General features: G+C 32.4%; 1 protein-coding gene across 1 annotated transcript in view; it reads right to left on the bottom strand.

Annotated features, from left to right (window-relative positions):
* Positions 1-1,810: 1,810 nt before the first annotated feature.
* Positions 1,811-27,454, bottom strand: part of LOC145256525 (uncharacterized) — a 42,527-nt gene continuing 16,883 nt past the window's right edge. Inside the window, exons 4-7 of the mRNA XM_080115550.1 lie at positions 19,254-19,327; positions 13,778-13,883; positions 7,828-7,952; positions 1,811-2,221 (exon numbers count right to left, since the gene is read on the bottom strand). Coding sequence (XP_079971676.1) covers positions 2,069-2,221; positions 7,828-7,952; positions 13,778-13,883; positions 19,254-19,327 — 458 coding nt within the window. The 3' untranslated portion in view covers positions 1,811-2,068. The remainder of the gene's footprint in view (positions 2,222-7,827; positions 7,953-13,777; positions 13,884-19,253; positions 19,328-27,454) is intronic.

Below are 27,454 nucleotides of genomic sequence, written 5' to 3'. Positions count from 1 at the left end.
AAAAACAATGATCACTTATTTTCCATCATATTCTTTTCCTAAAGTTTTTATCATATCTATGTATTAAAAAAAATTTAGCAAGAAAGATGTTATAATATTACTGAAAATAAATATTACAAATCACTAATATACTATATTGACTTTGTGTGTATGTGTATGTGTATGTGTATATGTGTGCATGTATCTTAAATAATGTAATAAAATAATGAGCGCGTATTTAGTAGTATGTGTGTGTTTGCACAGATGTGGGATAAAGAATCTTTTGCAAATTTACATTTATTTCTCTATATAAGCAGATATGGCAGATTTCTCAAGTGAATTACAAAAACTATTAGAATTTTACACTTATTTCATTAAAATATGAATTCATCTTCAATAATTATCTGTTGCAAAACTAGGAATACTGTTTCTGATACAAACTTTATCCTTTTGTCGTCACTCGATAAAGTAGAGATCCTCTTAGATTTTATTTTTTATCGTGTTTTTCAGGAACTGGATTTGTCGCATACAAATAAATGATCTTGTGTCTTCCTCCACAATTTGATGGAGAGAGGCAATTCATGTACGCTTTTTCATGTTTTAATTAATCCTTCCGTATTTATCTCTCTTTATGCTGTTAACGCATTTGATATTCAAATGTTACAGAACTCTCTGATAGAGACAAACATTTCGAAAGTTATAGCATCCCTATTCACTTCCTTACTAGAATACATACGTTTAAATTTAACTTGCCTGGTTGTGCGTGGAGAAATAAAAAAGTCGAGGCGTGCGTTGAGCAATAAAAAAGTGGTAGTAGGCAGGCAGGTTCGAACCCGTGAATGTGGAGAGAGGTGTTAAAATAGCAGGGGCGTGGGAGGGAATGCAACAGCAGACGGCAGCCAGGGTGAAAAGAAGTGTTAAAAAAGTGAAAGTAGGCAGGCAGGCTCGAACACGTGAAACGAAGGCAGAAAAGAAAATGAAAGAAAAGTTGACGTCTGTTTAAATGTATGTATGTATGTATGTATGTATGTATGTATGCATGTAGGAAGGAAGGTATTATGTAGATATGTATGTAAGTATGTCTCGTACAAATTTTCGACGGACGCGACGCATTTTGATTAGATCGGTATCAATTGTAAGCTCGATCATTTGGATGACAAATACCGAAGAATTGGCTATAAACTTTAATTCCTTAACCCTAAACAGAGCAATTTTTTACATGGAGGTGTCGATTTTTCGCCTATATTTTCGAAAGTCATCCCATCAATTCACTAGCCTGAATTACAACATATCACTTTCGATTTGGCGAATCGCGCAACCGCAAATACGTCACATTTTTTAACGTTATTTCCCTCCTCCGCAGTACGGGTTCGAGCCTGCCTGCCTACTACCCTGTTTTTTTTAGAATTTTCTGCTTAACACACATCTGTAAAACCCCGGGCAACACCGAGCACACAGACTAGTCTATAAGATATTCTCACCTATCTGTTTAAATGTATGTAGGTACGTATATTGTACGTCTGCATAAATTTTAAACAGAGGCGACGGATTTTCACGAGATCGGTATCGTTTTTAAGCTTGAACCTTGTGATGACAAATATAAAAATCTGGCTGAAACATTAATTCCTTTACATTGAACAATGCACTCTACTGCAGGGGGGCATAGATTGGAGCTCAGCCGAGCACTTTTCATGAAAATAACGATAAAGCAGAGACAAACTCGCAACAAAATATATCATTTGAGTATACTTACAATTTTACTAAGTTTGCATATGAATGAAAACAGAGAAACTAGTTGGAAAAAGAAAGGAGGGTGAAAATAAAAAAAGAGTTTATTTGTTTTCAAATAGATTTTATTTATTTAACCATTGCATATTTGAACGAGTCGTCAAATTGCTTATCCAAGTAATAATGCAACACTACGATAAATATTAATAATGCCAATATACACAAAAATAATATAGAAATGGAGAAATAATAGATTGTGGCCAAAAATGTGGTATCGTCGGATTTTCTACACTTTACCATGTATAAGTTAATAAAACGCAGTATTTGATGAAAAGCAAGTCATTCTGTCGGTATTTTAAAATTAATCTTTTAATTCAACGTCTTTTAAAGATACGGAGTCTTTACATTTTTCAAACATATCGTCCCCGATCCAGGTGCACTTTCCATTCCTTCTTACTAAAATGGCGTGTTGATATTTGCAAATCATACTATAGTTATCTTTGGTTATTTCACCCTGCAAAATATAAATAGTATATGCATACACACATTTCATAGATTTGATAATGCATACGCATAAAAATATTAATAGAAAGCGAATTATAAAAAATAGTAAAAGTCAGATGGAAAAAAGATTTGAATTTACAAGTATATGTGACATCGATAAAATGAACAGCATTAAAATAATAGCCTTAACAATGTAAATATGTATAAAAATCTTTAACTATACATATTTAATTACTGTAGAACTATTTACATGTAGAGTTCTGCAGTCAGTGCAATTGTTGTTGTCATATGAGACTTCATAATCTATATATATAAAAGGCAAAATGTGTGTGACCATTTCGTGTATGTCTCGCAAAGGCTTCTTTCGCACACGCTCGTTACGATCGCTTACAACTGTTTATATAGGTCCTAGATAATTATATCTAGGATTTAGGAAAGCGCGTAGCGTATAGATTCAACTTTTCCAAAATTATTGCTATTTTTGCTTCTCGCGTGTTGATTGCGCTTTTTCGTATAAAAAGCGAAACTAATTCAAAGTTAACAACGAACAACGTTCTGGGCACCACGCCGGGAAACGTTCAGAAGCAATAAGCTTTGATCAATGTGGGAACAAAGTCCTCTTATATCAGACAATTGCTAATCAGTCTGGAAAATGGGGAGCTGGTTTCAAGTCAAAGTTGGGTAAACACACCCAAGTTAACTGTTCTATTTGACCTCAATAATTAGGTCAAATAGAAGCAACAGAGTTAACTTTTATTGCTGCCACCTGTCAATAGTTAAATAAATTCAAACGTGTTCCTTTGTATGTCGCCGTGGTCGAGTGGTTAGCGTCGCAAGGTTTTTTTCAACACTTTAATTTCTAACTTTACCTCAAGAGTTCGGTCCTCATACTCACCTATCAAAACTGTTTTTTTTTTATTTTAACCGCCCCGCAGGGAGTTTGGATTTACCCAAAACCATACACACCTAAAAACACCCGGGCATCGCCGGGTACCCCCCGCTAGTATAATAGAAAATAAATAGAATATATTTTTCTTAGTAACAATATAAATCTAATAAGACATTTACCAGAAAATTACACTTAATTTTTAATATCTAATCAAAAGGATTAGAGAATATTCATGATGGAACATTGATTAAATCTTATAAAGAAAAGGTTTAGACATATAAACGGGGAAATATTTTATAAAACTACGATATGGAATATATAACATAATCTAATATCGATTAATAAGAAAAATAAATTAAAGCAAAAATAAATAGTTGTATCTTCAACTAAATAAAAATGACAATTATAATTAATTTAAAGAATTGAATAAACGGAGCTGCTTCTCTATAACTGTTGCTAAACTGTTTTTTTTTATAGAATGAAATAATCTATAACTAAATAATCAAATTAACATGCTTAACGTAAACAACACGATGTAAAAGTTAGAAAATATATAAGTATAACAATTAGGTTAACAAATGCATTCATTAATTTTATTCATGAAAACAAATCTAAATGAAAACCGACGAACGTAAGTAACTTAAAACAATTAATAATTTATGGATATAACAATTTATACTATCAATATTAATAATTTAAAATATAGAACTACTTTTACTGTAAAGTTATTATTCTGTGTAGTGGATTCATAATAAAATAGAAAGCAAACAGAATGCTAATAATAACTATCAAATTATATGTAAATAATTTATCACGTTTAGTTAAAAAATCTAATCTAGATTAAAATGAGAAAATATTCATTAATGGAAATTAATTAAATATAATAAAAGCAAGATCTGGGAATAAAAAAGGAAAAGATTTTTTATAACATGATTATCAATAATGTTATGCTGATTAGTAATGTAAGCTTAATAAGAAAATTGCTTAACGAATAAATTAATATTTTTTCTAAATGTTCAAGAGCTAAACAGCAGCGAGAGTCCTCAGAGGAAAAAAAAAACTCCAATCAAGTCTTTCCGCCTTTAACTCCTTACACTCTAGGGATTCATATCCAGCCCATGATTCTCGGATGTCTCTCTGCTGTTTTTTTCTGATGCTTCACTGACGTAGATGAATGTATTTACCACCGTGAAATTAGGGAAATTAAGTTGATTTTTATTCCTCTTCTCCGGTGACTCACTCATTGCTTTCAGTGATCTGTTTTGACTCTTCCCTGAGATTGATAGATGTTTCATGAGATTGTAGGAAGACGGGCATAAAAAACCCCTTGCTTCTACTTAAACTACGAATAGGCCAGCGCTGAATCCCCCATCCCTCGAGTTCCTGGCTAGAGCAGCATACTTTTCAGTCTTGTAGTCATGGGCCTCATAAATCCTGTTCTCATATAGCATTATTAGTTCAATTCGGTAGGATCTCTTTTGCTGCCTTTGAGTGGAGCACTTAATCTGGTCTTCATCGAGTTTTGCTTAAAATTTCTGGATAGTGCTTCCACTGTGGCAGATCTGTAGCACACAATCAATCATGGGCTCAACCCAGAAGATTCTACTTGTAGTGCTTGGGCCTGGTGCTGGTTTTTGGCCACCTGTATTTAGCTCTTTCTGCGTAGAACTTTGCTCCTGGTTCTGGACGTTTAGCCTTACTCTTGTTTGCGATCAACTTGTGACAGAACTGTTTTGCATGAACTCAGTACATGCTCCACAGTTTGTTTATTTTTACAGAGTGCGTAAAGTAGTATCTTGAGATTTTCCCTATTTCAGGAGGTTAAAATTAGATGGTAGGAGGTCGTTCACAGATCTAATGAATGTTCTCTGGAAGGCATTTCTGACCTTGTTCACTTTGTTGCACAGCTTTTTTCTTTCTTCTTGAATCCCTATACCTCATTTTTGCTTTCCCTTTAGTCTGGTAGCACTATTCCCCTTTGGATAATCCACAATCCTATACGTTGGTCTGGGTGTGGCCTACTATCTACCTTATCATCAAACGTTTCTTCGCTGATACGACAGCTTCTCTGACCTTCCTTTTCCTGTCTGGTTTTACAGATTAATCGATAGTTGCAATTGCTTCTGCCATTATTCTGGTCTCTCAAGGTCTGGTTGTGTCCTTTAGAGAGCTATCGTACCAATATATATATATATATATATATATATATATATATATATATATATATATATATATATATATATATATATATTACGCTAAACGTCTGTGTGTGTGTGTTTGTGCGTGTGTCTGGCCACGAATAAGCTGCTTTATGGTTGACTATTTAAAATAAACTGATTACATAAAATGATAGACGATGTATCGAGGATCAGGAATGGGTATGTTTGATCTGGCAGAACAGCGTTTCATAAAAATTGTGGGGTCTGCGTTCGCGCCTGGCCCCCGAAGTATGGAAATAAAAAATGATAAAAAAACGTTTACAAGGGTTTTTGATATAGATCCACATAAGAATACTTTGATAAGTATTTTTCGCTAAAATAGGGATGGTATATTAAAATTGTGGGGTCTTCGTTCGCACCTGTACTCCATGGAAATATGGCGCACACATTAACTAAGACTTTTCATATCTATTTGCGTAAGTATACATTGATAATTATGTTTCAGTTTGAAGTAATATGGTATGATAAAATTTTTGGGTGTTCGTTCGCGCCTGACCTCCATAGAATGTAAATATGTCACAAAGTTTAACAAGTTTTTTTTAAAAGGGGTGAGGGTCCACTATCACACCTACACTTTAATCTTAATTCACGTTAGCTTTTATTTATTTTTTTGAGTGGAATCATATTGTGTCGAATAAATTCCCCTCATAAATTCACGTTCTTATTAAAGTGAAAGCCAAAATAATAAGTCGGAACTTTAGGCAATTCTTTACACAAATTTTGCATAACTCTGTGATAAACAGATAAATAATAATAATCAGAACGTTACTTGTTATCGTATCAAAAGAAGGAAAAAATTCTGCTCACGTGATATTGTGTGTGTGTTTTTTATTTACATAACCTTTCTATTTTTATTTATATATCTGTTTAAGCATTTTTTGTCAGTGTACTAGACGGAATTCAGTTGATCACACCCCTTTCTGCGTGTTCGTTACATTACAATAGTACAACCCTGAATCCGACGGCGCAATACTATACTCTTCAATACTGTAAAACTGAAACGAAGCTGTTCTTCTGATAAAGGGCGCTATTTTCTTCTCATTCATATTTATATCGATTCTTTGATTTAAAGAATTAAAGTAATTAAGTGTTTACTTTTTTAATACCCCATTTTGCTGTTTCGGATTATTTTACTAAAGTAAGTAAATCTTCATTATATTTCAAAACTGTTTTTGTTTCTTTTTTTTTCGATATTTCATCGATATTATTTAGTAAGAGTGTTTAGCAGAAAAGCTAACAAACGACTACCAGAAAAAATAAATATACAAAAAATAAATGTTACCATAGTCAATAAAATGTCGGTTCATTTTTTTTTCAAATAGTTTTTAATACTCTTTACTTGAAATAATTTCAGCGAACCGAAATTAACACGAAATTTGAGGCGATAACTACTTAAATGACTTTTTATATAAACTACACATGCCATAATCGAATATTCCTCAAGCATAAAATAACGGAAAACATTAAAATATGTTCATAAATATTCCTTACGTTGACCGAACTCTCTTACATTGTTAACACAGAAGGCGCAGATGTTGTTCCTTCAAATTGAACGGGGCTCTCTATTTCAAAGTCGCTGCCGTTTTGATTTTTTTAAAACTGGTTCGTGAATTTAAAAAAAAAATTACAAACTAATTAAAAATACAAACCAATGAACTGTTCTACCTTTATTGTCTATGGTAACATTTATTTATTGTATATATATATATATATAACATTTTCTCTTTGTAAGGAAACATCATTTTATTGGTAACTCTTGGCTAGGAAAGGAAACAAAGTTGATGTAAAAAATATATTTTCACGAAAATGATCTTTAGTTTCATAATATTTTGCTTAGGGTAAAATTTTTGAGTATCAAATCCTATCTCTTTACAACCCCCTTCTTTTCATAACCTATCATACTTTCATCAATTACAGTCCATTTTCTGTACGCTGTTTTTAAACCCAGTAAACGACGGGTAATCCGCTTGTATATATATATATATATATATATATATATATATATATATATATATATAGATATATACATATATATGTACGCCCCAAAAATGTATATAAACAAGGGCGAAACTAATACATATGCAATGTGTGGTAATTCCTGTATTTTCAGCAGAGTAAAATAGCACTAATACAGTTATGGGTAAAATTACTACAATTATATATATATATATATATATATATATATATATATATATATATATATATATATATATACGCGAGCGTTCACACATACAAACACAGATATACACGTGTGTGTGCGTGTATATATATATATATATATATATATATATATATATATATATGTATATATATATATATATATTCGATAGCATAATGGTATAATTTTTCTGAATTTTTATTTTTCTAATTCAAGATATATATTAATCTATATTATATATTTTCTCAAAAGCTGAGTCATATATATATATATATATATATATATATATAAATATATATATATATATATACATATATATAGATATATAGATATATGAAAAAAATACTTACAGAACAATCACATCCAGCTTGGTAATAATTATTACGCAAAGCATTTAGCATGAATGGTGTTAAAGCTTTCACAGAAATTAGTTGTTTACACGAGTCAGCATAAACAAGTCCACGTCTACTGTCACCTGGAGATATATTTAAAGTGAGAAATCATTAAATGCTTTTAGACAAACAGTAGAGTATATATCCGTTTATATCTTATATATTTTTATATAAACTGATGTGGTTTTCGGTTAATTGACCGTGTCTTATTGTGTCGAACATATACTTGAGAGTCAAAATCATACAGTACTGTTTCACTGTATCGCATCTCGTCAGTGCAGCTAGGCATCTAACTACCTTAAGCCAGAATCCAAACTCGACCCTCCAAACGACAGTCGCAGCTTCTAACCGTTACGCTATTCGGCTATATCTATAACTATCTATCTATCTATCTATCTATCTATCTATCTATATAGATATATCTATAAGTAGATTGTAGTTTGCTTGAAGCATTGTTGAAGAAAATTATAAGGTAAAATTAAAAGCCAAGAACAATGCGAGATTTTTTTTTATATAGAGTAAAATTAAATGAAAACAAAAGAAATAAATTTCTTTTTTTTTGTTGTTTGTTTTTTTCTTTTTCACGGATTGAAGATGAGATTTTGTCACTGAGGAAGGGTAGTTTTAGAAGTAGTTTTTAGTTTCAAAACATACTCCCACACTAAACAATAGACTGGAATTGAGCTCCGCTTTTATAATATAAGTTTAAAACATAAGAAAAACAATAATTAAAATAATAAAAAGAAAGAAAAAAATTTATTGTTTTAAAATAATTAAAAGATTAATAAAATCTCACAGAGTTGCCTCCCTTCAACCCTTGATGAATTGTCATCTCCCTTGATTCACAGACGCAACAAGTATTTTAAACACCAACTGATTTATTTTAACGTTCTCCTAACGTCATTTTTTGTTCTATATTTCACGGTATCACGTGGCAAACTCTGTAGCTGCTTTTCCAATTTTGAACACTCTTCCGCTGTCTTCTCTTGAAAAAGGACTAATAGGTCTGAAATATATTGAGATTTATAACACCATTGAATACAACAGAAAAAAAATTACTGTTGTTTAGAGTTAAAATTTGTGTGAAAAAGAAAAAACAAACAATAAAAAAAAGAAATTTATTTCTTTTGTTTACATTTAATTTTACTCTATATAAAAAAAAATCTCGCATTGTTCTTGGCTTTTAATTTTACCTTATAATATATATATATATATATATATATATATATATATATATATAGATAGATAGATATATATATATAGATATATATGAAAAAATACTTACAGAACAATCACATCCATCTTGGTAATTATATATATATATATATATATATATATATATATCTGTGTGTGTGTGTGTGTGTGTGTGTGTGTGTGTGTGACACTTGTATGATAATAAAGCTTTTTCAGATGACTGTTTTCGCATTGTACACAAGGCCCGTTCCAAACAACATCTCAATATTTTGAAGGCCGTTACGTACTAATCAGCAAACCATTGCTCTGTAGGTAAAGGCGCTGTCGCATAAATTAGACCTGCGAAAAGCTCTTATTTACCAAAGAAAATGCCTACAATTCGTCATTATTTTTCGTTTCTTCACTCACAGGTAAGTTAACTTTTGTTTTCGTCCTAGGTTCTTAAATAATGACGATATATCACGAGCTATTCATGCATTTAATTTTCCCCGTGTAGGATTATATTTTTGTGTTTCACCCTTCTCTTCGCCTCCATTTTCAATTATGTGTAAATTGTTTTATTCTAATCGCTTCCGACGTAATATTTTGACAAGTGTCGGACTAAAGGTACCTCGAGCTTCTTTTTTTGTCGAAAAGTATTTGACTATTTTTCATGTCTATTTTTCTCCCCGCATCGACCTTCCTCAAAATTCTAATAATGACTCCACTTATCCTCTTTAAAACTTTAATAACATGTTATACCACTAAAAACCTTTATATATATATATATATATATATATATATATATATATATATATATATATATATATATATATATATGAAGTTACAAGTATGTGCGTGTCCCACTGTATGCGTACAAATAGACACCCATATCGTTTTAGGGTATATCAAACTGGTCGCATGCAATAATAGGAACAAAAATTCGTATGATAAAGTAACTCTCCACCAACGGAGTGAGACCCCTATGCACGCTCACACCGTTTCACGAAGAGCTACCAATTTTTGCAGTATAACCCACTATGGAGAGGGGAATGTTGTGACTAGTTAAACCACCTACTTCCACTAACCGAGCAAGGGCCCTAAGGGCGTGACTTGTAAATGAGAATACTATGCACGCTCACACCTTTTGATGTAGAGAAAGCGAAGTTTCCATGAAAACCTCTCACTAGTAGAGGGGGGGGGGTTAGGGATTACATCGCTCACTCGAACTAACGGAGGTAGGGGCCCATGCGGGTCACATATAATAGGGAACCCTAATTAGTGTTTATACGTTTGTGTTAATAAAGATTTCCATAACTCTGCCCTTATGTTCGTTTGAGGGGTTTACTTTGGTTTTGATATTCCAAAAGTTTGAAGCCCTCTCTTAACATCCATTTATCAAATCTTTTCACGAATCAGAGTTAATTGTTTGAAGACTATTTTAACGCATATAATTTTCGTATGAAGAATGTTACTGAAAAACGAAATGGACGCAGTTTTCTGTCGGATCCAGGACGATTTTTCAATGCTGTACTTGTGCAGAATTTGGACCATACATATCTAACAGTTCTTTAGGCTTTGCTCGGAACATGGCGTCATGAGTGCGGATTATAAGACGCTGATTCCCCAATAAATGCGTGGCAAAGCGGAAAACGATCTTTAGGGAAAATCTTGGAAGAGAAAATTTCAATAAGTAAAGTAAACACACCCTCAAACGGGCGTTCCTAACAATTTTATACAAGATGAATATCTCTAACTTGGAGCAACAGTTGCAGACGCCGGAAAATACCGTTTCATATTGCCAAACAAAACGATTAATCGCTGTAAAGAAAAATTGCGCATTTTTGACAGGAAGTGCATCATTGCAAAAGAGGATTCGTTAAGAATGGATGTGGCTGAAGATATAATCTACGTTAATTCTATCAGATTCCGGGTCCGTATGCTGATTTATATCGTTTACAACCGGCATAACGCATTATTTACAGGCTTGCATATCTAATCCTATAACATGTATCGACTGATTTTTCTTAATTATTCCTTTTTCATAAATAAATAGCATGACCCAAACTATAATATCTGAAAATTTTATTTTTTAAATTTTACCTATTCTTTACATCTATGACCATCTTGCCGCGTGTACATACAATAATGGTGTAGTTAACTTCCGCACATTCAGATGTAAAATTCGGTTAAAGATTCGAGTCAAGATCTTAGCAAACACCTGTAACATGTCATGCCTCGACGTATACGTCATGAAGAGATTATTCAGTTAAAGACTAAACGATTCAAGATAACATGATACACTCAATCGGAGAAAAAGTCGACACTAAAGCCGAGCCAATCCGTTGATCATAGGCTGTTCCTTCCTCGGATCGATTTGGCGCCTAGATTCGCCTGTTTTACGCAAAACACGATGCGCTTGTAGTGGTCAATTGTGTTAGATCGAAGAGGTTCTTCGTCAGGCGCTATTTTACTGGAAATATGTGCATTGTAAGCTAATCGGCCTCTGATTTTGAAGTATTGGGATTTCAGGCCAAAGCTTATATGTGGTCTTTGAGAAAACTTACATGTAAAAAGTCGAGCAAGAAAGTGTGGGCTTCGCACATCTATTTTCCTTTGTTAGTGCTTCATTTTTCAGAAACCTCACTAGTATTTTTTTCATTTCGGGTAGAATGAAAAGCAAGTCGTGGTTAGTCAGGAGGTCTTTAAACTGCATCCGTCTCAAGTGTGGAGATTCGTTCACATACACTTCGCTCAACCTAGTTTGACCAGATATGTATCCATTGTAAGGGAAACAGTGACATAATAGAGAGACCCTAAGAAAGCCTCTTCGGTTTTCAAAAGTATGCACAGCTGAGGGGGAGGCACACAGGTTACCGTGAAAAAAATTTCGCTTTTTAGCGCGAGTGTCGACAGTTATTAAAGTTCGTTCTCCGAACGAAAGTAAGATCTTATGGCACGCTAGTGTTATTTCATAAGGCACGATATAGGGATATTGTGTAGGGGATTTGATTTGAGACGTTAGGATTGAGGAGCTCGGTTTTACAAACAGTGATTCCCGATAAATAAGGCTGGATGAGATGTTTAGATAATTACGAGAAGTTTCTTACTTGTTCTCCGAGTCGGCAAAAAGGCTTCACACAACAGACTATAGAGCCACCTCGTTGTGAGCTATGCGGAGGCTAGAATGCAGATCTCGATCATGCTTTTTTAAACTACGCTATCGTGCGTGTGTTATGTGAGTTAATTGCAGGCTTTTCAGTTCGCATATTGAACGAACAGTTCCTCGTTCTGCATTCGGTTTCAACATGCTGGAACTAAACACGAAACACGAGGATGGAGAAAAGCTACTTTCTTCTTTGCTTACTAGCAGTTTTGAAATCAAAAGGAGTTTACGGGAATGAGACCTTCACTGCAATCCAGCATGTAGTCATTTTCAAATACCACTTGAACATGCGTATTGAACTTGATAAGGCGAATCTTTTTTTCTGCCAGTTTCATTGAAAAGTGATGCAAGTTTCAGGTTTGGAACAAATCTCGAGTAGAATTTAAAAGGATTTTTACAAACACGAACGAACTTATCTAATTATTTAGGCTAGAGTAGGAAATATTTCGAATTTGTCTTGTTTAACCTCGATGTATGAAATCATAAAGACATTTGATTTTACATCATCTGCTGTTTTTACCTCATCTTTGGCACGATCATCCCCATTCCTAATTACAGGTAAGTGACAAATTTGCAGTGTTGTCAGAAATCAAGGTCACATTCAACGTGTATAGAAATAGTTATTCTCGAGGGACCTACATACTTTTTGCTTATCCGCCACATATAATTTTGTGGGGGACTTTTTTCTAACAAACAACTTTTCAATTGTTAATGTCTCACTTGCTTTTTTGTATACAAAATATCAACACCCCATGTACATTTGGATTTCGAGTTTTAAGTAGGCCATTCATGGTGATTCTCGTATTATGACTGAAGAGTCTGTTTAGCCAGAATACATATTAGATAAACTAACATTAATCCTATTCTTCTTTTTCGGCTTTGTGCAAATTTTGGGTTTATATTTTCCAATTATATGATATGACACCAATAAATACCAAAATATTGCAAAAGAAATATTGACCTTCCAAATATACAAACATGTTTCACAAAATATATCAAAATATATTGGGCGATGAGTTGTTCAACTCAGATTTATTAAACATTCGCACTCAAATTTCACTGTGATATTTAAACTGATTAATATATAAGAAATGGTGTTGAAAAAGCAGTGTAAGACAGATTTTGCCAACACAATGGATTAGACTTTATAACGAAATGAAGGGTTATATGATAAATTTAGGCATTTCTTTACTTTTTAGTAAAGGATTGTTTTTCGTATTATTTGGATCCTTCTGACTACTGTTCTCATCTTGAGTATCATTTTCACAGTGTCCCGCTCAAGGTAACCTTCGACCTTTCTCATGTATATCTAGACAGAAGTAGAACTCTGGAATCTGGACAGAATTGCGATCTGAATACTATTCATTTATGGTGAAATCATGCGCTTGTTCCGTCAAATATTTCTGGATAAATGTCTTAAGGAATTCGCGATTGTATTGAATATTCAAAGGCATAATATTTTAAATAAATAAATCCTGCGTAACATGTCATTTTTTAGTTGGTAGTTGTTGAATAAGTTTATATTTTTAAATCTTACTGAAGGTTGTAATAATTCTTTTTAATATTTACCGAAAATGAGGTATTCGCTGTCTAATAAGTGTTTAGACATAACGTTAAAATCCATCTCCGTGTCCATTTTGATGATCTTCCCTTCATAGAAATGCAAATCATTTCCCTAAAAATAAATATGAAAGATATACACTGACTGCATCTCTGTTTAAAGAAGTACTAATTTTCAAATGATAGCAAATTTTTAAATGATAATCTCAGCTAACAATTATGGTATTTCCATAAATTTCTTAAAAATGTAGTTAAGACTTTTATACAATTTTTTTAAGACGTCCAAAACATGTAGATGTTTATCTTTCTACGTATTATTATATTCACTAAAATAAGTGTGTTTAAGAAAAGGTATATGGATTTTTAAGAATATAAAACTATCAAACTGCATAGGAGGGAATTGTTAAAGTATAATAAACACCTTACACAGATATAGAATTTTCATAGAATTCCTAGAATCTGGTCTTTTCAAATTCAGATTACCTCCAAACACAGAGTATTTTAGATGCATTGACGACATTGTAATTTTTAATTTTTCTTCCTGAAAACACGCGCATAAATATCATTAGAGACAAATTAGACTCAGTCGAATCTTCCATAAACTTTACATATGAAACAGAAAAAAAATAACTCATTACCTTTTCTAGACATACTTATTATAAACCCCAATAATAAACTATGCTTCAAAGTTCACCGCAAAACTACACACAAAATGATTACATACATTTCTATTCACACCATAATAATAAAATCACTCAGTATCAACAAGAACATTGCTTTAGCCGATGCATATATCTATATTTAAACATATATAGACGTATATATTAAAATACATACATATGTATATATATGTATGTATACATGCATATATATATAAATTTACATACATATATGTATATAAATATATATATATATATATATATATATATATATATATACGTATTAGAGAAAATACTATAAAATGCAGCGGTAGGTGTATCAGAATTTATTTAGGAATTCTTGACACACCTAACACGGAACTGCGAATAAAATATAAAAACAACTGTAATTTCTCTTTTAAAAGTGTATTGTTTATTTTCTTTATTGGATTTTACTTCTAAAAAAACTATTAAAGTTGTATAAAAAATAATAGAAATATTATTTTTTATTTAAAAAAACAGTGTTTACTAAGCGCAGCCATTTTTTTATGTAACGAAATCAAATGAATTTTACGAGTTAAATATTTTCTATTGATTCAATTTTTACGATATTTTAAGGTCAATGTGAAATTTTATGCTTTTTCCAATAAACCCCCCATTTGGAAATGTCTATTTAAATTTAAATAATTAATTAATGTACCAAAGTTTTTTTATATCAGAAATTTAAGATAAAAGATCAATAAATAATATATTGTAAATTAAAACAAAAAGAAAGAAGTATTTTTTAACTTTACTTGTAAAGTCCAAAGTGTAAAACCTTTATTTTTAAACCACGTTGATTTTTTTTACTCGGGAGACTATGTTCTGCACATATTGTCCAGTAAGTAATGGACGATAACAACATTTTTTTCTATTTCATTCAATATTTTCTATTTTTAGATATTAAAAAAAAATTCACTCGACAAAAAAGAATAAAAATATAATAAATCAAAATTTTATGCTTTTCTTGAAGAAAAGAAAAAAATCCTTGAGTGTTTTTGTTTAAGGAAAACCTTATGAGTAAAATTTGACTATTTTTAACTATGAGAACACATATTTCTCAAGGTAACAGGCTACACGCCTAACGCAAACGTGTGGTTTTTATGTCCTTTTGATCATCCGTATTTCAAAACAAGGAGAAAGATTACTTCCGGTTTTTCGAAAAATGCTTCCATGATAGCGCGTTTTTTCAAATAGTCGTTAAAATCATTTTATTAAAAAATAAATGGAATTTAAAATATAAATATGGATAAATTCTTAACAATGAAGAATGGAACTACACGTTAAATTGTTTGTTTTTCAGGTAAATAATTTTTTGGAATTTATATTGATTTTTTATACTCGAAGGAAGAAAAATTTCGTTTGTTTTCTTCAAATCTTTTTTTTTAAAGAAAGCCGATTTAAAAAGCAAATATTGCATAATTTGCTATTAAACCTGTTACGTTTTTTTTTAAATAGTCTTTGCTCCTTTAATTGAAAACAAAATTACGGTTTGAATTACATTGTTCAAGTAGTTATAAGCTTGTAAAAATAGGGGGTAGGATTATTCAATTTTTTTCACGCATTCTTAAAATCGGTTTATGACACTGCTAATTCAACGGAGACACTTTGCTTTATGATTCTTTTTTTTAATTTTTCGATTATGTTTTTTGTATCAAAATAAAAAATATTAATAAAAGTTCCATAGTTATTGCTGTCACGAGCGCTTTCGATTCGTCCACGAATCATTATCAGGTGTTGAAGTAAACGTCTGACCGAGCGAAAATGAGTACTAAAAGTGAAAAACAAAATATACAGTAAGCGGCGATGAGTTAAAATATATAGAGTCGATGAAAAGTCAATTAAAAATATAGGTTGATTAAAAATTCGAGTGTTAAAATCAGCAAGTTCGTGGACACCGTTCACGAAATCAGTCCAATACGAACTAGGCAATACATTTTAGAACGTTATTGCTTTTCTCGAATGCGATATCATTTATAGTGGGCTGAAGGGTTCTAATATATGACACTTCAAGAATTTTAAATTTTTTGATATTATTTTAATGTTGCATAATTTTTATGCTGTCAACGAGGTCATTTATATGTATATGTATATGAACTTTAAATATATATGTATTAAACGTTTGAGCCCTCTACGAGTAGCAGACGAATGTTTATTTAAATAATCGTTCTGACAAGTTAATTTCGGCCACCGATTCCGTAGTCAAGGGGATAGGACTGCCGACTGTCATCACGACGGTTCTAGGTTCGATCCTCGGCTTGGGAGAGGTGTTAGTCTAGCGGCACTGATGAGTTGTGATACAACGAAACAGGTCTGTATGTCGATGACTAAAATATATTTTATAAAGCTCCCCTCTTTGGTAGAGCACTCTTGTAAATTATCTTACTCGCTACTTAATTTAGCTGAAATAATGCGAAGCTCGCGATTTGTTTACAAACAAACGTTTGAGCCCTCTACGAGTAGCAGACGAATGTTTATTTAAATAATCGTTCTGACAAGTTAATTTCGGCCACCGATTCCGTAGTCAAGGGGATAGGACTGCCGACTGTCATCACGACGGTTCTAGGTTCGATCCTCGGCTTGGGAGAGGTGTTAGTCTAGCGGCACTGATGAGTTGTGATACAACGAAACAGGTCTGTATGTCGATGACTAAAATATATTTTATAAAGCTCCCCTCTTTGGTAGAGCACTCTTGTAAATTATCTTACTCGCTACTTAATTTAGCTGAAATAATGCGAAGCTCGCGATTTGTTTACAAACAAACGTTTGAGCCCTCTACGAGTAGCAGACGAATGTTTATTTAAATAATCGTTCTGACAAGTTAATTTCGGCCACCGATTCCGTAGTCAAGGGGATAGGACTGCCGACTGTCATCACGACGGTTCTAGGTTCGATCCTCGGCTTGGGAGAGGTGTTAGTCTAGCGGCACTGATGAGTTGTGATACAACGAAACAGGTCTGTATGTCGATGACTAAAATATATTTTATATATATATATATATATATATATATATATGAGAAATGTGACGGCAATATACGAGAAGTGAACAAGTAAACTTCACTCCGGATATTCACTTTGCACTATGAGAACTACTAACTTTATGAGAACAATACACTATATATTTAAGAATTCAGGTGATAAGTCATCCCCCTCTCAATACAGACCAATAAGTCTCCTGTGTGTTATGAGTAAGTTGCTGGAATCCATATTAAATAAAGAAGTAGTAAACCACCTCAGCAGGAATAACCTTCTTAGTGACACACAATATGGTTTCCGCTCTGCAAGATCTACCGCAGATGTGCTGACGGTTATATCCCACAGGATTAGTGAATCTCTTGACAAAGGCTTCCTTTCTAGGGCAATTGCTCTCGACATATCAAAGGCCTTCGACAAGGTATGGCATAAGGGTCTACTTCACAAGATTTCCAGCTACGGTATAACTGGAAATGTTTTCTCAATCATTAAATCATTTCTCTCCGATAGGCTCATAAGAGTAGTGGTTGATGGACAAAAATCGGAGGCCTGCAATATAAATGCTGGAGTCCCTCAGGGGTCAATCCTGGGCCCAACTCTCTTCCTGATCTACATCAATGACCTCCCTAAACACATACTTAAATCATTCGTTGACATCTATGCTGATGACACGACCATCTACGGCAACACATCAAACGCTGTAAATGACAAAGTTCTCTCTGATTCTCTCTCCTCTGATCTCGAGTGCGTGGTTCAGTGGGGGAAGAGGTGGCTGGTTACATTTAATGCATCCAAAACCAAACTCCTATCCTTACATCATCAACGCTCTGATCCCCATCTGGCATCAATTGTGATGGATGGCTCTCGTCTGGGTGAGGCCCCGTGTTTTGACAAGCTTCTGGGTTTGACCTTTACTCCTGATCTGAAATGGAACACGTACATCAAGTCTGTTGCCAAGGTCGCTGGAAAGATGGTGGGATCCTTCTACCGCTCCAGAAGATATCTCACTACTGATGCAATTCTCTATCTATATAAAAGCCAAGTACGTCCAAGGATGGAATACTGTTGCCATATCTGGGCAGGAGCTGCTAAAAACAGCCTATCCTGCCTTGACAAAGTACAAAATAGACTTCGTGGCTTAGTGGGGGATGCCCTTTTCTCTACCCTGCAACCTCTCTCCCACAGAAGAGACGTTGCGAGCCTGTCCTTGTTTTATCGTTATTTCCATGGCAGATGCTCGTCTGAACTCCAATCTCTGGTCCCCCCTCGCCAATCTTTCACGAAAAACACCCGTCTAGCTGAATCCACTGTGAAAAATTTCCCCCACTCTATATCTGTGCCTAAATCAAAACGCAGATTCCATGAACAAAGCTTCTTTGTTAGAACTGCACGCCTGTGGAACTCTGTTCCGTCTGCCTGCTTCCCTCCGGACTACAACTTGGATGTCTTCAAGTCCAATGTTAACAAATTCCTAATGAACCGCCCCCTTAAGTAAACATTTCAGCAAATCTCCTCACTAACATAATGTACTTGCAATAACCCTTATCCCTGAGTGGCTTCTTGGCCTTGATAAGTGGTGATCACTGTGTAAAAAAAAAAAAAAAAAAAAAAAAAAATGAGAACAACTAAATTTTATGAGAACTACTAAACTTTATGAGAACAATGCACTATAAGTACAACTAAACTTTACTCCGGATATTCACTTTGCACTTTGCACTATTAGAATTATGAGGTAAACCTAAGATATTTTTCAAAGTCATACTTGATGTGCTTATTTTCACAATTTACATAGATGTTATTTCTCCGATTTATTAATAATTGCAACATATACTCACCTTGTATATATGTTTCAGTCGAATACTGTGTGGGCCACTTATTGTCACTGGTTTTATAATTTCAGCAGATATTACTGAAAAATATACAATTGATAACATTGTATTTCATGATACAGGTAGAAGTAACAATACGGTATTCAGTGTCCTCTGTGTATTTTTATAATTTGCATTTGGTATTTTTTGAGGTTATGAAATAAACTATATTTATATGAAAAACCATACCTATATTATATTGAAGTTACTTTCAACAGTAATATCCGTTTAGCTTCTTTTATTTTCGCATTCGTCCTTAAATTAACTGGACGATGTTTCTGACAAAGATGTAGAGAATGCTGCTTGTTGCTAAGTGATATTTCTGCTAATAAAACTTCTCCATTCACTCAGAAATGTTACAGACTAGTAATCCCACTCTTCAAACTGAAGTGTGATAGACCAATAAATCTTTTATTTAATATTAGAGCAATTAAAAGAAGGAAAAAGTACCTGATCCAGATGCTTAGATTCATCCTAAATGAGATATAACTAATGATACTAGACTTTAACTTAACTTAAAAGTACGAAGGTGGGAGAATTACTATGAAACCGAACTACCTCATGCCGTACGGAATTGTTTTGTCTATATAGTCAACACAATTAATTTTCGCCATCAATGAACGACAGCCTTAATGCATAACGTTTTATAAAAGGTTATCCGAGCAATATAAAATCGGCGACGATATAATGTAACTGTGCTGAGGTCAACTGCATTGGTTCAGGAAAAGTTCAGTAGGGTTTGGTGAATGATAATAGGGTTTTGTTTCCGCTATAAAAAATTAACGAGGGATCTGTTTTTTATGCACGTCTATGGCAGCGATTGCTGTCTTAGCATCTCACAGAGTCAACGGCTGCAAACAAAGACCTGAAATAAATGCGAAAATGTCGCCCTCATGACAATGAAATAAACATTGTTCCTTAATCCATTAGGGTTGAATGAAATAGGAGACATTGCTTTGGAATTAGCCTGGTCTCTCATGAAATGTGAGAAGCTAGGAAAATTATATTCAAATTTAAGCATGAGAAACTAACGAAAATAGGATGTAAAATGAGAACCAAATCTCAATATTATTTCAACCGAAGAGTAACAGACTGACTAAATCATAAGAGACAGATGTATAAACATGATTGGAGATTTGTTTACTTACCAATCTCACTTGTGCAGAATTGTGTTTGTAGATGACCATTGGGACAATTCATAAATCCCATTACTAACTTTTCAAACATCAGAAATGTCCAAAAAACTTTAGTAAACATTGTACCGACAAGATTTATATATGAATACGTGGTATTTTAAATAAATAAATTAGTTTTTTTTAAGGATAATAATGTATATCTTTTGTTATATTTCTTCCTAGATGTATTTGGGTTACATACCCAATATGTTTCGTAGGTATATCGAAATTAAATGAGTCGAGCCTTTGTAAAACCGTACCTTATTGGATGCCGATAAATAAACATATTAATATTAATATGTATTAGACGTGAGTAGTTTTTAAACTTTGCAATTGATTGATATTTATGATCTTCGCGACGTTTACTGGCATTTTCTTTAGAACATTATGTAATTTTATTATATAAATCACATCTCTCTCCAGCTCTTCTCTCTCTTTCTCTCTCTCTTTATATATATATATATATATATATATATATATATATATATATATATATATATATATATATATATTTTGAAAATGACCAAATGGGACAAAGTGAATTCTGTTCTTTTTCTTTCTGGATACGTTTTGGCTTTAGGTAAATCGAAACAACATGGATATACCCATTCTTAAACCGTTCCGTATTCTATGTCCGATAAAGGAAACGATTAATCTTAATATAAATTATGCGTGAATAGTTTTTAAACACTGCAATTGATTGATATCAGTGATCTTTACGACTTTTACTGATGTTTTCTTTAAGAAATCATGATTAATGTATATATGTCTTACTTTAAGTTTGCATATGTAGTTTTATAATATAAGTCATTTCTCTCTTCCTCTTCACCTTTCTCTATTAATATTTATATATATATATATATATATATATATATATATATATATATATATATATATATGATTGCAACGTCTTGTCAGACGAGTGCCAGTCCCTCAGCCACTGGACGTTCATGAACCGAAAATGACTTTAGTCCTGCCGGCGAAATTCACACGCTCAAGCAGACATGACACTGAAGACGGTCACTAGTATACATAAATATATATACATGCACGCATACATACATATATACACACATACACATACACGCACATATAAAACTTACATGTATGCATACATACACAATACATAATACACATACATATACATACATAAACATAAACAAAACGGTCATTGGCATGCATAATATATATAAGCGCAAATATACATATATACATATATACACATACACACATACATATCTGTAAACATAGACACATATATGCATATATACATACGCAATGCACAATACACATACATACATATACATATACACATGAACACATGCACATATACATACATACACATACATATACACATACGTACACATATGCATATATATACACTTACCTTCGTATACATACAGATACATAAATATGCACCCATAAACATACATGCACATACATACATACACATACATATGCATACATACACATACACATACATACATATACATACACACATGCATATATATCTACTACACACACATGCATATATACACATACATACAAACAATATATATATATATGTATATACATACACACAAAAATATATGCACACATACATATACACATAGATATACACATATACATAGACATGTACATAAACATACACACACCTATACATACAGAAATACACAGATATATATATAATGATAGCAGAACAATTATTACATGCTTCCAGTATTTCAGGCCTACACGCGTCACAACGTTTCCATCGCCACAGGGCCATTTTTTATAGACAACTGTCCGAGGGAGTATCTATACAAAGATGATGTTACAGAGTTTTATCTTTGTACGACAGATAAATCTCTCTCTCGGTTTAATGTAGACATCCAGTAACAAGCAAGAGCAAGATAGCCAGCAACAAGTAAAACTGCAGACCAGCTTAATGCGGGTACTTGTCTCCCGTTTTATGTTTTTTTAGGAGTTGCTTCTTATGTTTTTTTAGGAGTTACTTGTCCTAAAAGGGTTGCCTTCACCAGAGCTTACGGGAGCCTTCTCCACCCCACATACACATAAAAATAAACACATGCGTTCATACACATTCAAACATAATCACGTAGAGGTGCATACATAGACATATGCATAAACATCCGTACACGCACATATAGATGTAAAATACACATGAAGGAACATTAAAAAATCATAAATAGTAAGTGATCAGCGACTGGACCGTTTTGTACCCTTTTCCTTCTTAAACTATTTTTTTAGTAAAGTTTGCTTTAGACTCAATCGTCTTCAGTACATGATAATGATGTTGACAAATTCACACATAATTTTCTAAATAAATCAACGTACGAAACGACGAGAACACAATCCAACTAAAATGAATTAAAGACGCTTGGGTTTTTTTTTTAAATAAAATGTTTGTTTTAGACCCACACTTCTGCAGTTCATGATAATGATGTTGACAAATCCACACATAATTTTACAAATAAATCAATGTACGAAACGATGAGAACAAAATCGAACTGAAATGAATTAAAGACGCTTGGATTTTTTTAAATAAACATTTTTTTATACTCACACTTCTGCAGTACATGATAATGATGTTGATGATTTCACACACAATTTTACAAATAAATCAACGTACGAAACGACTAGAACACAATCCAACTGAAATGAATTAAAGACGCTTAGATTTTTTAAAAAATAAAATGTTTGTTTATACTCACACTTCTGCAGTATATGATAATGATGTTGACAAAGGCACACACAATTTTCTAAATAAATCAGCGTCCGAAATATATATATATATATATATATATATATATATATATATATATATATATATATACCCAAACACACTCACACACACACACACTCACACACACATATATATATATATATGTATATATATATAAATATATATATATATATATATATATATATATATATATAACTTTGAGGGAATTAGACCCAGAGTCCTAAGAGCAGAGTTTATTTTAATGTACTAGTAAATGCATTAATAATATTAAAAGAAGACAGTGCTCGTTGTAATGTAAATATATAATAATCTCACTGGGCATATACATCCTAGAGATGTTTTATAATTCAGTTAAATTATTCTTATTTTTGTATTAAAAATCATTTTCAAAAGGAAAAAAAAACAAAATGAAAAGGAAACAAAATCAATTTTGTTTGTTTTCCTTTTGAAACTGATATTTAATTTAAAATTATGAATTATTTTACTCAATATATATACATATATATATATATTTATACATATGTATATATATATGCATATATATATACATATATATATATATATACGGCGTAATTTGGTTTACACAGAGGTTCCAGTTAGATCACTAGTTAAACAATGACGAACGAGGCCAGTACCAGATAATTGCAGAGTGGTTCACCTTTCGTCCGCGTAAAGGAAGTCATAAACTGTAATGTAAAACTGATTACACAGTTTTGTCCTTTCGACTGAATTTAGCAATAGTTTAAAAAAGTATAGATTGGTTCATATTTTCCGAATAAATGTTTATAAAGTTATTTGTAATGTCAACATTTCTTATAAAGTATCCCTAATTTACTGAATTGCAATTGTTTTTTTTTATATTACGAGGCTAGTTGTCTGCAGTTTTTTTTTTATAAAAGGTAATGAATTTTATTTTTTTTAATCATTGGGAACAGTGTATGGACAAATTATATTCTTTAGGACACTTTTATCAACTTTAGAGTTTCGTGTAGCATGTTACCGTAATATATATAAATAGGTTGAGAATTTTCTTGTTGGATATTATTATTAATATGAGCCTCATATCAAAAACAGCATTTCGCAGACAAATAACTTGTAAAAAAAAAAACTAATGTCGTTTAACAATTTAACTGCCCATTACGGAGTGTATCTCTAATACTACTAACTACATAGGATATACTACAAACAATCTGTCGCGAAACTAACTCTCCACCTCTCCAACTCGAGTTAGATATCGCAGCATTTGGGAAAACGTGGTTGCCATCAATCTGAATTCCAATGAATCATGGTTAAGAGCACTAAGATCTTGCAAAGTGAAAATAATATTAATTGATTATAAGTGCTTGCGGCATTGTATATTAAGACAAAGGAGACTCAGATAAATAGTATTAATTACGGGTGCAGTCGAAATACTCTAAAATGCCTAAGGTAATAAATGTTAAATACGTATATAAAATAACTGTCCGGCCATCTAACTTGTAATTATCCACCACGTGACCCTGACGTCAAACTATATACATCTCTCTCTCTCTCTCTCTCTCGCTATATATATATATATATATATATATATATATATATATATTTATATATATATATATATATATATATATATATATATATATATATATATATGCGTTTAAAACATAATTTTTATAACGCAATATGCCCGAGGATGATGGAAGTAAAAATATTCGTTAAAAACTCCAAAAAAATTATTATTCAAACATTGGAAAAAGTAAAAAGAAAATAGTGAAACAGAAAAATCCAGTGCTTTTTAATAAAACTTATCTCAGTGATTATATACAGCCTACATATACCCAATATATATATATATATATATATATATATTGTTTGCCTGAAAATTCGCAGTACAAAGGGAAACATTGAGATGCATTTACAAATGTTAAACAATTTAGATTTATAATATCTTGTTTCATCAAAATGTAAATTTGTGAATCGAAGCTATATGGTAAATTGTTCTTAAAATTTCAATTTAAAATGTCAATTTCAATTCAGTAATGTTTTTAAAAAATTTAAATAAAATTTTTGAAAATTAATTTAAAACATTTTACAAAATAATTTATATTAAATTCAAATACTTGAGCATTCGTCTTGAATTATTTCCTATGTACTACACCTCATAAGGCACCCTTCATATATATATATATATATATATATATATATATATATATAAATGTCTGTGTGTGTGCATTGTTGTAATATTTTTAATGTTTGTTTGCAACAGAAATACGCGCAAAATGTAGTACAAGGCCGAAAATGTGGGTTAATGCTGACTGTTATCATGTTATTAACTAAACTAGATTCACCAGAAAATACTCCATGATCTCCTAACTACAACCTCGAAATGATAAGAAAGATGTATACATGATATGGGACGTTGGGATTTAAATTTTTACGTACAGAAACGAATGATGTGTTGATAAATGCAACCCGCACAATAATTTTGTCCGCGAAAACTAACTTTAAACAATTACAAAGTAAGCCTACATCACTTACAACAAAAAAAGCAACACACAATCCGTCACCTAAATGGGTCAGGAGTGGGAATTACCGCACTTAAAAAAATGAAACAATTGGGGGGGGGATACGCATAAAACTTAAAACGGCATGCACACTCTAGTTAAACTTAGGAAAATATAAAACACTAATCTACTCTAGACTATACGGTCAGATATAGAGTCAATGTTCGTTTCGGATACTCAAAATACTCCGCCTAAGTCAGGTCCAAATAACACTCGAGATTAGTTCCATTAACTCAGCACTTTTACTTTGGTTGAAATTTGCCGGAGAGAGTTTCACTTTCTTCCAGCTTAAAACGCATTTTCCAGCAATGTTTGAAAATAACGCTTCTGATACCCGCTAGTAAGCAAAGTAAAACCCAAGGCTCCTCTTTCTTCGTGGTCGGTACCCATTTGCAACACAGGAAAACGGAATCCAGTACAAGAAAAAAACGTCCGTTCAGCATGCCTTCAACTAACTCACACAACGGTCGAACCTGAGCAGTGTGCAAAGAAAGCGTGATCAAGGTTTTCCTCCCAGTCTCTGTATCGGACAAAACCAGGCGAGCAATACTTTGTAATTATCGAAACAGTTCATATTAGACATCGACGGTCATATCGAGCGACACTCCTATTTCGTAAACCGACCCGGTCAATCTTTTCATCTCGAACAGACCCCTTCACATAGCCCTATATAGGGTTATACGGGACAACACTCGGGTTTCAGAGAGCCTTTCTGTCACTTGTAGAAGGAAGCTCATTGACTGTCGTCACTCCTGATAAAAGGAGCACTGGTTTCGGAGCAACATATCTGCCTCTCCCTCAGTTGAGTGCACAGTTTTCTAAAGCCAGAAAATATTTATTTGTGATTTCTTTCGAGAAGCTACAGTTTCCACACACAAGGTATACACAATCGGTCTTAGTATATCAGCCCAAGTATGTGCGGATCAATCTCGACACGGCATACCGAGACCGCCTTCAGATGCATACCGAGGTAAGAGACGCAGTGGATAACCAAGTAGATCACACTAAATTAACTATTAACTATACAAATTAATCAAATGAAAATATGCCGGATATTTTAAGATTTTAACCTCATTTTATGGTTTAAATATTTCTACACTTGGTAAAAAGAACCTATAATTAGAAACCAAAAAAATGTACCACAATTTGTATATATAGTATTAGAGGAGGCTGCTTCAATTTTACTGCTTCTGTTGTTTCATTTGTTGCTTTCCCAGGCTACTAATATATATATATATATATATATATATATATATATATATATATGTATATATATATATATATATATATATATATATATATATATATATATATATCTGTGTGTGTGTTTGTTTTATAACTGTGTGTGTGCGTGTGTGTTTGCGTGTGTGCGTGTATATATATATATATATATATATATATATATATATATATATATATATATATATATATAAAAGTGAACGTGTCTGTGTATCTGTGTACCTGAGTGTGTGTGTGTGATATGCGTGTATGTGTGTATGTGTGTACATTTGACATCTGCAGTCTCTGCCAAATTACTCAGGCAATTTCTGGTCTAAACATTTGATATTTTACATAAAGGGTATTCAGAGATAGGGCAAGCTTTTTAATCGGTTTGGGTCGAAAATTTTCAGTTACCAATACATAAATGCATGTATGTATGTTTGCATGTCTGTCTAAAACTTTCGACAGAGGCGAGGGAGTTTA

Source organism: Euprymna scolopes, chromosome 32 (genome assembly GCF_053919585.1).
Source record: "Euprymna scolopes isolate OS-2025 chromosome 32, ASM5391958v1, whole genome shotgun sequence".
Classification (NCBI taxonomy): Eukaryota; Metazoa; Mollusca; class Cephalopoda; order Sepiida; family Sepiolidae; genus Euprymna; species Euprymna scolopes.
The sequence above is the reverse complement of the archived record's forward strand: the minus strand, read 5'-3'. Positions and strand labels throughout refer to the sequence as shown.